At 40.8% G+C, this 15051-nt stretch overlaps 1 protein-coding gene and 1 non-coding gene across 2 annotated transcripts in view; both read left to right on the top strand.

The window, feature by feature from the left end:
* Positions 1-1930: 1930 nt before the first annotated feature.
* LOC132390650 (U6 spliceosomal RNA) lies at positions 1931-2037 on the top strand. The gene has a single exon (XR_009510968.1). It is a non-coding gene; the product is annotated as a U6 spliceosomal RNA (small nuclear RNA).
* A 198-nt stretch (positions 2038-2235) lies between these two features.
* The window catches only part of LOC132403438 (NACHT, LRR and PYD domains-containing protein 3-like), a 39478-nt gene continuing 26662 nt past the window's right edge, over positions 2236-15051 (top strand). The window contains exons 1-7 of the mRNA XM_059986844.1: positions 2236-2245; positions 2496-2627; positions 2722-2745; positions 3331-5065; positions 6963-7049; positions 7315-7485; positions 7939-8109. Coding sequence (XP_059842827.1) covers positions 2236-2245; positions 2496-2627; positions 2722-2745; positions 3331-5065; positions 6963-7049; positions 7315-7485; positions 7939-8109 — 2330 coding nt within the window. The remainder of the gene's footprint in view (positions 2246-2495; positions 2628-2721; positions 2746-3330; positions 5066-6962; positions 7050-7314; positions 7486-7938; positions 8110-15051) is intronic.

Genomic DNA, 15051 nt, shown 5'->3' with positions numbered 1-15051 from the left:
CTCTAGAAGTAAAAATATCTCTTTCCTACACAGTCACACTCATTCACAGGGTCTAGAATACCAGTTGGAATTGACTAGAGATTAAGAGATTTGGAAACATTGCATCCTTCACCTGGGGATATAGAAGATGTCAAGCAGTGTAGAGGGCAGGGCAGGCCAGTGGGATTAGGCATCATGGCTGGCATGGATATGGTGGACCAAAGGACCTGTTCTGTGCTCCAGGAGTCAGGTTTATTATCAGTGACGCATGTTGTGAAACTTGTTGTTTTGTGGTAGCAGTACAGTGCGAGACATAAAATTACTATAAGTCAAGGACTCACAAGCTTTTTTGTGCCATGGATCCCTACCCTTAACCGAGCCCCAGGTTGGGAACCCCTGCTATAAGTTATAACAAACAAATAACTAAAGGTATAAACAGTGCAACAGAAGAATAGCAAGGTATTGTTCATGGACCATTCAGAATTGTGTTGGCAGAGGGCAAGAAGCTGTTTCTGAAACATTGAGTGTGGTCTTCAGGCTCCTTCTTGATGGTAGTGATGAGAAGATGGCATGTCCCAGATGGTGAAGGTCCATAATGATGGACGCTGCCTCTTGAGGCACCACCTCTTGAAGTGATCAAAAGTGGAGGGGAGGGTTGTGCCTGTGTCAGAGCTAGCTGACTCTACAACCCTCTGTAGTCTCTTTCATTGCTGCACGTTGGTACCCCCATACCAGGAGGTACAACCAGTCAAAATGCTTTCCATCGTACACCCACAGAAATTTGCTAGTCTCTGTTAACATCTCCTCAAACTCCTAATGAATTCCAGCTGCTAGTGTGCAAGGTTGTTGTGACACCATTCAACCAGATAATCTATCGCTCTCATGTACATGTCAATCAGAGTTTCTGCCAACAACAGTGGAGTCATCAGAAAATTTTGAGCTGTACCTAGCTACACAGTCATGAGCATAGAGAGTACAGGGCAGTGGGATAAGCAGAGTGTCCTCTCTAATATTTTTAACAGCTGAGCTGACTAGCTATTGATCTGAGCAGGAAATATTTACATGGCCTGAAAACTGCGCAGCACTTAAATAAAACGTTGCTATAACAGAAAATTCCATCTGCTCGACGACAAAGCCTATGTGCATGCGAGCATTTCAGTTACTGCACAGCAGTGCACCTGCATAGCTTACAGCCAACGGTTTGAATTCTTCTGTAGGATTCAAACTTACTTAAAACTTGGTGATTTCTGAGTTCGGTCTCTTGTCAGGAACAATTGTTCATCTACCTTCAACTCATAAAGATCCAAAAATACAAACATTATTTTGTGGAGAATCACATCAGAATTCAGATTAAGAATATATATATATAAATAGATATCATAAATATAAAGAAAGTGTTGCCTAGCCATTTCAGATTGGTTTTTGTTCCTTCTGGCATTACAAGTAAATAAAAGATCAAATATAATTCACAACATTCAGGGTTGACCATAGATGATGCGTCCTAGCTGTCTAGATACGCAAGCCTAGACAGTACAATATGGAGAGTAAGGTGTTGGCCATGTAAAATTCTCCCCCTCTCCACGTATCAGATAAATCCTAAGGAATGGCAGAGACCGATACAGTTTTGTACCAGCAGCATTGCAGGAGTTGGCAGCCAGCATTGAACTCACCGTAGGATTACTTCAGGGACTCCAGCTTTGGATTTTTTTCCTCACGGTTTACTCCACAAGCCTTCCCCATCGGTGTATAACCACAAGACATCAGAGGTTTCAAATCAGGGTCTTCTTTCTCTTAGATGAGCTGCCAACCACATTTGATGAGCCCCATCTGTCCAAAGTGACTGATTTTAAGGCATCAGTAACCCACCTTTATGTTTGCCCCTGCTCCTGTCAGTAGAAATGGTTCCTTCGGGCTTAGTAGCTAAGCCAGATGAGAAGGTCAGGAGCTGAACCTGCTCACTTTGGCAGCACACGTACTAAAATTGGAATGATATGGAGAAGATTATCATGGCCCCTGTGCAAGGATGACATGGATGTTGATGAAGCATTCCATTCTTTTGTTCCTTAAGGTTGTTATATCCAGGACTGGTAATAGGTAGCTCCCACTACCTATTAAATACTCCCAAAGGCATGTGCCTCAAATAGCCTCTGACAATTTAAAACAGTACTGAAAAACAAATTGCTTTGTTGGTATTTTTTCTTTCAGGAATTTCAAATTCCAAGTTCTTAATTGTGCAAGTATCTGCATATTGGCACCATGGCAACAGGTAAGTCAAAGTTTAATATATTTGTTTGTAACAAAATAATTTTGCATATTAACTAATAAATGTATTTGGGCCCCATAATGGAACAGGGCACAAGAAGGTACTTCTGAAAATATCGTTGGAAAATGTGCTTTTGGGGGCAACTATAGAAAACTAGTATAACTGCAAGCAATTAATTAAAATGCAGTTTGCTTGAGAATAAAACATGTTGTAATGAGATAATCTATTATTTTAAATTGTTATTATCTTTAAGGCAAAAACATTGCGACTCATCAGAATGTCAGTGGCGATGGAAAACTGTTTGCACCCAATATTCAAAGTGATCATATCTCTGGACCTGTGTCAGTTTCCATGGACAACAAGACAATTGTTAACTACTATGGAGGTAATCATGTTAATTATCATCACAAGTGCTTAGTGTACAATTAGAATATTAATATTTTTGGATAAATTATTCATGATATTATTTAAATTTTCAGGTGTCCCAGGAAAACCACTAACAGGTAAGTACAAATACAGAGATTCAGAGCTATGATGTAAGTATGTTATTTCTCTTAGTTTGGATCTTATTCCTTCCTGTTAGTTTTTTCATACTAACTCCAAGTTTATTTCTCTCCACTTTCATATAAAATGCCCACCTCTACACCCACCTCAAAGTCTTTGCTACTAAAATTTTATTTGTACCTTTGGTATCACCTGTAACGTCCCCACTTTCTTCCTCAGCCTCACCTATGCAAAATGGATTTCAGCCACAGCTCCACTTCCTGCATCCAATTCCATCCCTGCTCTTGTCAAAATATCACTCGTCCATAGTACCCCAATTCTCTGTCTTTTAATTTATGATCATGTTTCCATCTATTTTTGCAGCCTCCAGCCTGTTCATTTTCCCCGTATCCGATTGGGTCGAATTTCATTTGCAAAGTGCTTGTTTTCTTCATTTTTAAATAAAATTGAGATAATTAAATGGAATCCATCTTCCTGGATACTGTTTTTTTAATTTGCAGTTTAACCAATTAAGCCTGAGAGACTCAATGACATTGATCTAAAAAGTCTTTCTTTTTAACCTCTACTTTTACTTTCCATCATAGAGGCTGATTTACAAAATCTCAAAGAGATCCACAAAAATAAATCAAGAGAGTGGTTTCAGTACATGGTAGAATATGGGAAGAAGGGCGGAAGCTCAGTCCCGCTGTGCCAGCGATTTGTCAAAGTGAGCATCGTTGAGGTGGATATGAACGAATCCGATCGGCCCGATGAGGCTTCACAGAACTTTATTGAACTTGATCGCCTGTTTGAGCCATCAGCTGACCGGCCCAAAGCCCCCATGACTGTAGTTACAAGGGGTATAGCTGGGATTGGAAAATCAGTTCTTGTGCAAAAACTCATCTGCGACTGGGCCACAGGAGCTGCATTGTGCAAATATGATTTCATCTTCAGGTTTTCCTTCCGCGAGCTTAGTTTATTGTCCACAATGAAAAAAGAAATCAGTCTACCTGACCTTGTCAAACAGCATTACCCACATATAGAGAACTGTGAAAGTATTTTGGCAAATGAATCAATCCAGTCCATGTTTATTATTGATGGCCTATCGGACGGTGAACTGGAATTAGACTTTAACAAATGCATGGTATGTCGAGATGTGAACATGGCTGTCACACCTGCTACTTTACTCATTAATCTCATCAAAGGGCAACTTGTTCCTTCGGCTACTATTTGGATAACAACCCGGGCTGGAAATGCCATACCCGAAAGCCTCATAACCAGGATGACTGAAATCAAGGGCTTCCAAGACCCAGAAAAGGAAGCCTACTTCCGTATGCGATGCAAAGATGATCAACTGGTGGAGCGAATTATCCAGGTTGTGAAGAAACAGCGGAGCCTCTTCTTCATGTGCCTAGTCCCTGCTTTTTGTTGCACTCTGTTTGCTGTTTTGGAAGCTGTGTTGAAATCCGCAGGAATGGATGAGATACCCCAAACGCTTACAGACGTCTATTCCCAATTCCTAGTTTATCTGATTATATACCAGCAGGGGAAAAACGAACAAGCAAAAGGCAGTGAACGGACTAAAATTCTGCAGTCAAAGCAAAACTCGGTCTTTGCATTAGGGAAGCTGGCTTTTGAAATGAGCTCCAAAGATGTTACCCAGACAGTCTTATTTAGTCAAAAGGATTTGGAAGATAATGGAATTGACATCGCATTTGTTTGTGGCGGCCTTTGTAAAGAGATTGCTGGGGAAAATGAACAAACCAACTATTCCTTTGTCCATTTGGTAGTCCAGGAGTACTTTGCAGCCTTGTATGTCTTCCTTTCTTATCACAACCATAAAAAGAATGCTTTTGGAAAAAAACTCAAGTTGTATGAAAAGCTCAGTTACTCCCTGATATGCAAAGAGGCCTGTGAGAGTGCAGTTAAGAAAGGATGTCAAGAATTTTTTCTCAGGTTCCTTTGTGGACTAGGAACACAAAAAAGTCAGGAGTTTTTAAGAGGGCTTGTGGCAGTCGACGCAGCTAAAGACGACTCACCGAAAATTGCTAAGTTCTTGAAAAAGACTTTGCAGAGAAACATTCCTCCTGAGCAAACCATCAACATTTTGCATTGCCTATATGAATTAAATGACATCACTGCCTTTGATGATATAAAGGCTGCTTTCAAGACTGGAACCTTTAAATCTGGTTCTCTGACACCAGCTCAATGTGCTAAACTGGCTTTTGTGTTGCAGATGTCAGAAGAGAACTACCAAGAATTGGATCTCTCTGTATATAAACTGCCATCTATTGGCATACAGAGACTGCTTCTCATTGCAAATTATTTTAGTGGGATAAAGTGAGTATCTGGTTTTGTGTATTTTGTATTGTCATCTTCCAGAGTCAGGCAGATTCTCCTACTTTTTGTCATGCTGTGAGCTCAGTTTGCAATTCACAATATCATCATTTGTACTGTGGCTCCAACTGCTTCTGCCTGTTTAAAGTACAGTAGATGTTACAACAGTTTAATGAACATTTACCTTGTACTTTACTCCAAGCACTATTCCATCGGTATCCACCAAGAATCCAAGCATAACTTACAAAAGACTAAATGACTAGTTTGAACACTGCCAACTATGTTCCCAAATATGACTTCACATTTCAATGCAGCTTCATTAAAATTCATCTGGCTCCTAAAATTAAAAAGCCTCCAATGCCATCTTGAATTTCTTTATAACCAATGAAGGTAGATTATCATAGAAATTAAAATAAGACACAACGTTTAGGATCTCAGTTTTCTTCTAGGTTCCCTTGTGACACTGTTCAGAAAATCCCTTTAATATTTGGAAATTTCAGGACAATCCTGGAAACACAAACGCGAGCATTGTCAGTGACAGGGAGCAAAGACCATGTTAACTCTTCTGCTGAGCAGTTGAATTCCTGCCTCTGGATACAACTCCTGTCAGGTGTTCGGAGATATATTGATCTGCTGTAGAACAAAATCCCAGTGACCCTCACTGTATGTATCTCCATCATAATCCATCATTTATTTTAGTACAATTATGTCAAAAAAATTACATCAAACACTCTCAGGTTTAATTTGGTACTTGCCCAGAACAGTATTGTATGTCAACAAAAGCCCAGTTTCTTCTGCCTTTCATCCATTTATAACTCAATTATTCTTTTGATGTGATTTCAAAATATTGAAATAAATTCCAGGTAGGAATTATTCTCGGCAATTATATGCATTGGCCTAAGTTTCAACCTTTCTGTCAGCTTGCAGTGAAAATTCACGGGATTCTTGCTACTGAGCAGAATATGAAAGGTACTTGTGATGAGGGTAGTGAAATATTCACGAGCTTAATAGTCTACATAAAGATTGGGAAATCCAAACGAGCCGGAATCGTACATCTGGAAGCAGGCTTTTCCGCTTACCATTTCTGTACACCTTGTGTTTTCCACACAAAGGTTATTTATTCACACTCTGACCACCCTTGCACTAGGTTTGTTCAACGCTGTCGACTTTCCTATACACCTGATCTCCACCGTGCTGTTATTCCCAGTCCCCGTGAGCCCCATCCGACCATTAAAACCCTCATGTCTGCCTCAGCTCAGCTTTGAAGTCTGCTTGAGTTCCACCCAGCCACCACTATTCCAGACTATCCGAGCTCCATCAGACCTTTCACCCTTTCAGGTCCACTTGAAGTCTGGGTGTTCCTTTCAAGCTCTTTTCACACCTGCTTCAGCTGTATCGTGTTTGTCCCTTTCAGGTCCTGTTGAGCTCCCATGTGAGTTATTCCCCACAGGATGGTGAGTCCATGCATTTCACTGGTCCAAAACACCGTGAAGGCTTTGCCACCTAGTGTTTTGAAGACAGAATAAATGTTTAAAAATTAAGTAAATCAGCGATATTAGACCAGTGCTGGAACATGACATAGATGTCAGAGAATGAATGGCAGAAAAGACGTAAGGGAATAAATGGACAACCCCTGTTTCTATCCCGTATATTTTCCAAGAGTCTGTAGGAATAAAGCCAAGTTTAAAGCTTTCTGCTCTTATAATGGGTTGCAGGCAATGTAAAAACCTAGGAATATCGGTGAAAGAAAAATTGAGATGCTGACAGTGATGTCATCAAGATCACATATATTAAATGATACGACAGGACTTGAAAATAGTGACATGAAGGCAATTTTCAGATTTTATGAAATGAGGTGTAATTTTGAAACATGTCCTTTTTTATTTCTGTTTGTATTTAGATTATCTGGAGCCAATATCAAGGATGCTGGGATGAAAATACTCTCTGGTGTGATGAAAAGGCAGGACTGCAAACTGCAAAGTCTGAAGTAAGGAAGCTGTTTCCACTATGATGAGCATATTTCCAATTACAAAGCTAGCTTATAAAACAATAATCTGGCTCAGCATGTATAGATCCTTTCATAATTAAAATATGCAAACCTTCAGAAGAGTGAAAGCAAGAAGTTTTGCAGACAATGCCCTGAGGTTTATTGTCACTTTTAGTGTTGATGACAATACTGAAAGGAAATATCTGCTATATCTAATGGCATTTCCTTTATATTCCTGGCTAATTTCTTTGTTTTTATTATATAGATTAGATGGAAATAATCTTACTCACAAAAGTTGTGAGCAACTTGTTGAAGTCTTAACAACTAACCACAGCATAACATTTTTGGACTTGAGTGATAATAATATACAGGACAAGGGTGTTAGCTTGTTATGTGATGCTCTAACAAAAGAGAATTGTACGCTGCAAATCCTGAGGTAAACAAATACTTTACAGCTTTATTTACTGCAAAAGTAAGATGCTTGTAAAAATCCATGCTCTGCCTCCCATTTCTATTCAGCAGGTATTTCACAATGATATGTTGTTTTCTTTTAAAAGTAGTTGTGAAAATAAATTTTTGAAATGAATTGAACACCTTTACTATCTGTGCTTATTTTGTAAACCTCTGAGAACTCCTGGAAAATTGAAAACCAAAAAATGTGATTGCACCCAGATTCTTACCAATTTTCTAGCGTTGGCTTTTGTGGAAATGATCCCTGCAGAGAGTGTCTGGAAGCAAAACATCATTTGAACTAACTTTCTTCCAGATAGTTGCAACTGTAGGAAATTCCTAGTTGAAATGCATTGAATTGAATGTTGTGCTGTCAGGTGTAGTATTTTGATGTCAGTCAGTATTTCCAATAATTTTATATGTTTTCTTTTATTTCCAGGGTCTGTAATAATAAATTAACTGCCAGTTGCTCTGAACAGCTCGCCTCTATGCTTAATACGAACAAGACCCTGACTGAGCTGGATATAAGTTTCAACAGAATAGGTGAGGAGGGACTGAAACGACTATGTGAGGCACTGAAGAATGAAGAGTGTAAATTGGAAAAGCTTGGGTATGTGACTACTGTTTTTGTCAGTGGTATTTGCACTTTTACTCCTCTTTTATAACTCACTCCATTCAGTAACATAATTGTGGTAAAATTATAAAATGGAATGCTCCTTAAATATCACAGAATGATTACAAGGCAGAAAGGCCATTCAGTCCATTAAGCCTGTACCAGCTTCATGTCAGATCGATTCAACAAGGTCCCTTTCCCTGCTTACTCTCCTCAATACAGAAAAAAGATTAGATACCTACCAGGCGCAATTCAATCCAATGCAATTCTCTTCTGGTAATGTATTCTAAGTCCTAAGAATTTGCTCATATTTCTCACAAATACCTGGATATTCTTGAAATGCTATTTTTTGAAATTTCAAAATATTAAACTAATTCAAAGCAATACACAGGTGGCTAAAATGTGAGTCTTATATAATGCTTACTTTAAGCAAGACATATGCAATCCACATATATACTGTATACATATAACCCATAATGAATTATTTAAGTGAACAAGAATGAATAATCAAACAATATGTACAGAGATATACAAGACTACTCAAATATTACTGAAATATTAAATACACAATACTCTTTCTTGCTGAGCTACAAAGGCCATAAGACTATAAGATATAGGAGCAGAATTAGGCCATTTGGCCCATTGAGTCTCCTCCACCACTTCATCATGGCTAATCCAATTTTCCTCACAGCCCCAATCCCCTGCCTTCTCCCTGTATCCCTTCATGCCCTGAGCAATTAAGAATCGATCAACTTTTGCCTTAAATATATATAAAGACTTGGCCTCTACAGCTGCCTACAGCAAAGAATTCCATACGTTCACCACACTCTGGTTAAAGAAATTTCTCTTCATCTCTGTTCGAAAAGGACACCCTCTGTTCTGAGGCTGTGTCCTCTGGTCTTAAACTCTCCCACCATAGGAAACATCCTCTCCTCATCCACTCTTTCAGCATTCGATAGCTTTCAATGAGGTCACTGCTCATTCTTCTGAATTCCAGCGAATACAGGCCCAGAGCCATCAAACGCTTTCATATGACAAGTCATTCAATCCTGGAATCATTTTTGTGAAGCTTCTTTGAACCTCTTCAGTTTCAGCACATCCTTTCTAAGATAAGAGGCCCAAAACTGTTCACAATACTCCAAGTGAGGCCTCACCAGTGCTTTATAAAGTCTCAACATTACATCCTTGCTTTTGTATTCTAGTCCTCTTGAAATGAATGCTAACATTGCATTTGCCTTTCTCACTACAAACTCAACCTACAAATTAACCTTTAGGGAATCCTGCACAAGGACTCCTAAGTCCCTTTGTGCCTCACTTTTTTGTATTTTCTCTCCAGTTAGAAGATAGTCAACCTTTTCATTTCTGCTACCAATGAACATGACTGTACACTTCCCAACACTGTATTCTATCTGTGCTTCTTTGCCCATTCTCCTAATCTGTCTAAGTCCTTCTGTAGCCTCTCTACTTTCTCAAAACTCCCTGCCCCTCCATCTATCTTCATATAGTCTGCAAACTTTTCAACAAAGCTATCAATTTCATCATCCAAGTCATTGACATCCAAATCATTGTAAAAAGAATCAGTCCAAACACAGACCCCTGTGGAACATCACTAGTCACTGGCAGTTAGAAAAGGCTCCCTTTATTCCCACTCTTTGCCTCCTACCAAGCAGCCTTCTTTATCCATATTACTGTCTTTCCTATATTACCATGGGCGTATAGCTTGTTAAGCAGCCTCACGTGTGGCACCTTGTCAAAGGCCTTCTGGAAATCCAAGTACACAACATCAGTCGATTCTCCTTTGTCTATCCTGCTTGTTATTTCTTCAAAGAATTCCAACAGGTTTGTCAGGCAAGATTCTCCCTTCAGGAAACCATGCTGACTGTGGCCAATTTTATCACGTGCCTCCAATGAGACATCATCCTTAATAATCACCTCCATAATCTTCCCAACCACTGAGGTCAGACTAACTGGCCTATAGTTTCCTTTCTTCTTCCTCTCTCCCTTCTTGATGAGTGGAGTGACATTTGCAATTTTCCAGTCTTCTGGAACCATTCCAGAATTTAGTGATTCTTGAAAGCTCTTCAGCCATCTCTTTCAGAACTTTGGGATATGCACCATCTGCTCCATATGACTTATCTACCTTCATTCCTTTCATTTTCCCAAGAACCTTCTCTCTGGCTATGGTAACTTCAGACATTTTATGACCCCTGACACCTGGAGTTTCCACCATACTGCCTGTATTTTCCACTGTGAAGAATGATGCAAAATACTTTTACAATTCATCAGCCATTTCTTTGTCCCTATTACTACCTCTCCAGTATCATTACCCAGCGGTCCTACATAAACTCTCGCCTCTCTTTTGCACTCTATGCATCTGGAGAAACTTTTGGTACCCTCTTTAATATTATTCGCTAGCTTACTTTCATTCCATTTTTGCCTTCTTAATGACTTTTTAGTTGCCTTCTATTGGTTTTTAAAAGCTTCCCAATCCTCTACCTTCCCACTAACTTTTACTCTGTTACATGCCCTCTCTTTGGCTTTTACGTTGGCTTTGCCTTCTCATTTTAGCCATGGTTGTGTAATCTTTCCTTTAGAATACTTCTTCCTCTTTAGAATGTACATATCCAGTGCCTTCTGAATTGCTTCCTGAAATTCCAGCTATAGCTGCGCTGTCATCATCCCTGCCAGTGTTCTTTTTCTATCAATTTTGGTAGCTCCTTTCTCTTGCCTTTGTAATTCCCTTTACTCTACTGCAATACTGACTTTAGTAGCTTCACCTTGTCAAATTTCAGGGTGGATTCAATCGTATTATGATCACTTGACCCTGAGGGTTCTTTTACATTAAGCTCTCTAATAAATTCTGTTTCATTGCACAACACCCAGTCCAGAATAGCTGATCCTCTAGTGCACTCAACCACGAGCTGCTCTACAAAGCCATCTCAAAGGCACTCTAGAAGTTCTACCTCATGGAATCTCGCACCAACCTATTTTTCCCAACCTACCTGCATATTGAAGTCACCAATGACTGAGGTAACATTGCCTTTTTGGCATGCATTTTCTATCCCCCTTTGTAATTTGTAGACCACATCCTGACCACTGTTTAGGTATAATACAACTCCCATCAGGGTCTTTTTATCCATGCAGTTCCTTAGCTCTATCCCCAATGATTCAACACCATTGTTGCTTGATTTCATTTTTTACTAACAGTGCAACGTCTCTTCCTCTGCCTTCCTGTCTGTCCTTTTGATAAAATGTGTATTCTTGGATATTAAACTCCCAGCTATAATCTTCTTTCAGCCATGGGTTGGTGATGCCTTCAAAATCATGCCAGCCAATCTGTATCTGTGCTGCAAGCTCATCCACTTTATTCCATATACTGAGCACATTCAAATACAACACTTTCAGTCCTGTATTCACCCCTTTCAATTTTGCCCTCTTTTTACGTTGTAACTCATCCTGTTAACAGAAATTTTGCCCTAACAACAGCCTCTCCTCATTACACATTGCCTCTGTTTGTAAACCAGCTACCTCATCCTCAGTACTATTATCTGCCTTTACTACGATACTTCTTGTATTTAAATACATGCAGCTCAGGACACTGGTCACACCAAGCTCAACCTTTTGATGCCTAACTTTGTCTGAAGTCTTACCAACATCTGCTTCCACAGCCTCTCCACTAATTGCTCTGGCACTCTGGTTCTCATCCCCCTGCATGTCTAGTTGGAACCCCACCATGCAGCATTGACAAACCTTCCCACTAGGACATTAGACCCCTTCCAGTTCAGGTGCAAACTGTCCTTTCTGTACAGGTTCCACATTCCCAGAAGAGAGCTCAATGATCTAAAATGCTTATGCCCTCCCTCCTACACCAACTCCTTGGCCACGTATTAAATGATATAATCCTCCCAGTTCTGGCCTCACCAGCATGTGGCATGGGTAGCAATACTGAGATCACAACCTTGGAGGTCCTGCCCTTTAACTTAGCACCCAACTCCCAGACCTTCCAATGCAGAACCTCATCACTCCTCATTCTATCCATGTCATTGGTACCTACATGGACCACAACTTCTGGCTGTTCACCCTCCCACTTAAGAATGCTGAGGACTCAATCTGAGATGTCCCTGACACCCAGGAGGCAACATACCATCCGGGAATCTCTTTCTCGCCTACAGAATCTCCTATATGTTCCCCTTACTAATGGATCCCCTGTCACCATGCCATGCCTCTTCACCCGCCTTTTCCTTCTGAGTCACAGAGGCAGGCTCAGCGCCAGAGACTTGCTCAATGCAAACGTCCTCTGTTAGGTCAACCCCACCCCCCCCAACAGTGTCCAAGGTGATATGAGGGGGGATGGCCACAGGGGTACTCTGCACTGGTTCTTTAACCCCTTTCCACCTCCTGACTGTCACCCAGTTTCTTGTGCCCTGCACCTTGGGTGTAACTACCTCTCCACACGTCTTATCAATCACCCCCTCAGCCTCCCAAATGATCTGCAGTTCATCCAGTTCCAGCTCCAACTCCTTAATGTGGTTTTTTAGAAGATGCAGCTGGATGCACTTGTCACAGCTGTAGTGGTCAGGGATACTGGAGGTTTCCCTGCCTTCCTACAAGAGGAGCATTTCACTATCTTGCCTGTCATCCCTACCATCTGAGCAGAGAAGATATAAAGAAGAAAATGAAAAAGCATCGGCTGAATGAAGACTCTCTTCATTGGAGCCTCAAAGAGTTAAGATCACCACTCTCTGTCCATTGCAATGATGGCTGCTGCACCTGCCCCTGACTTACTTTAATTTGCTCCTACTAATCAATCCCAGATGTTGACTGGTTGCTGGTCAAAGCTCTATTAAGCAGCCGTGACCCGCTCCTGCCGTTTATCCTCAGACAGTGGACCTGATTGAAGTCCCCTCCTCTCCAAGCTTCTGATGTCTGGATTGGCGGCTGGTCAAAGGTCTCCAACTCAATATAGAATGTATCTCACCAATGTACAGAATATACTACACAATACAACTACTATATACAGACATCTTCAGTGCAGTAAATTTTAAATCGTCCCACTTAAGCTTTAAGATTTAATCAGTGCAGTGGATTTCTTACTCTTGTTGGATAATGATTTTTCTGACAAGGGGTAGCACTCTGTTTGGCAGGTGAGACTTGTGGCTGTGAAACATTCTCAGATTTTGGGGCCATCTCCATGGTGGTTGTAGGAATTGACTCTGGGACTGCAGGAAGTGGGTCTGATGGTGGTAGCCAAATATCTTCTTTAACAATTGACACTGGTCTCCTCAATTGATTGATGTGTCATCTCCAGATGATATCAGATGCAATCTCCACTTTGTAGAGTGGTCCAGTTCTGTCCTTAACTTTTCCAAGTACCCAGTTTTGATAATTTCTGTAGTCCCTCAGCAGGACTGCGTGTCCAAAAGAATGAAACATTTAACCTATTTGTTTGAGGAGTCTTCAGTTTGTTTCAACTGTTTGTCCTGCAAACTCCTTATGATACTGGGTTTGAGGAGATCCAAATGTGAGCGTAAGGGATGACCCAGGCACAGCACAGCTGGTGAGTTGTTGGTTGTGGAGTGTGTTGCATTATGATATGCATGGAGGAAATTGGTGAGCTTCTGTTTCAGTGTTAGTGTCGTGTGTTCTACTGACGTTGCTCACAGTGCTTTCTTTAGACACTGGACAAACCTTTCCGCCAAGCTATTTGTAGCTGATGGTACAGTGCAGATGTAATATGTCTTATTCCATTCATTTTTAGGAATGCATGAAACTGTTCCCACGCAAATAGTGGTCCATTATCACTGATTAAGTGTTCTGGAACACCAGACTTTGCAAATAGGCTTATCAATACACCAACAGTGTGTGAGGCTGTTGTGAAGGCTATTGGGACACTTCAGGTGCATCCACTAGTCCCATGAAATTTGTACCCATGAATGGTTCAGCAAACTCCAAATGAATCCTCTGCCAGAACAATGCAGGCCATTCCCAGGGATGCTCTTGGCATCTTCTGGATGTGTTGGCATTACGAACGGTGCTTGATCTGCTATTTTATCTCAGGCCAGCAGACAAAAGTGAGGCAACGCTTTCATTTTGACCATGCCTAGATGAACTGCATGTAGCTCTTCTAACACTTTAGCTCTTAGCTTGGATGGCACAATTCTCAATACCCACTTTAGGCAACATCTGTCAAAGGCAGGTTACTATCAGCACTTGTTAAAATGGGGGATCTGGAGTTCTGCTGCACATTCCAGCCATTTTGGGTGCCCAGGTAGACCTGAGACAGTGTGGGGTCTTTTCTGGTTTCCGTTTGGATAATTTCTGCTGTAAGAGGGAGACTTCCGATTTCCATTAGGGAGAATATGACAAGAGATGTGTCCTTTTATGTAAATTTTTCCAATGATTTCTTTTCCAAGGGAAAATGGGACAATCTCCCAGCATTTCCATGATTAATCATCCACTTGAATTCAGTCTTGTAGTTGTATCCACCAAGGAACAGAGCCCGTCTCTGCATTCGTGCTGCTGCTGTTGGTGGAACATGCTTCTGTGGATTGAAAATGGACACTAGTGGTTGATGATCAGTAATGAGGGTAAACTCTCTCCCATACGAGTACCGGTTAAAATGTTTTACACCACAAACCAGACTCAAGGCCTCTCTGTCAATCAGTGCATATTTTTTCTCTGTGGTGGTAAGGGAAGGTAATGCAAAGGCTGTGGGCTGTTCACTTCCATCACTCATAACATGTGACATGTCTGTACCTGTACCACAAGGTGGGGCATCACAGGCAAACCTCATTGGACAACGTGGATCATAATGTGTGAGTACAGTGTCTGATGTCACCATTTCCTTTACCTTTTTGAAAGCCATCTCACACTACTTTGTCCTCTGTCTTTTTGTCCAGATCTGTAGTAATGAGTTCAAGGGACAGTGTCCAGTAGTCA

The sequence above is a fragment of the Hypanus sabinus genome, chromosome 2 (assembly GCF_030144855.1).
Source record: "Hypanus sabinus isolate sHypSab1 chromosome 2, sHypSab1.hap1, whole genome shotgun sequence".
Taxonomy (NCBI): domain Eukaryota; kingdom Metazoa; phylum Chordata; class Chondrichthyes; order Myliobatiformes; family Dasyatidae; genus Hypanus; species Hypanus sabinus.
The sequence above is the reverse complement of the archived record's forward strand: the minus strand, read 5'-3'. Positions and strand labels throughout refer to the sequence as shown.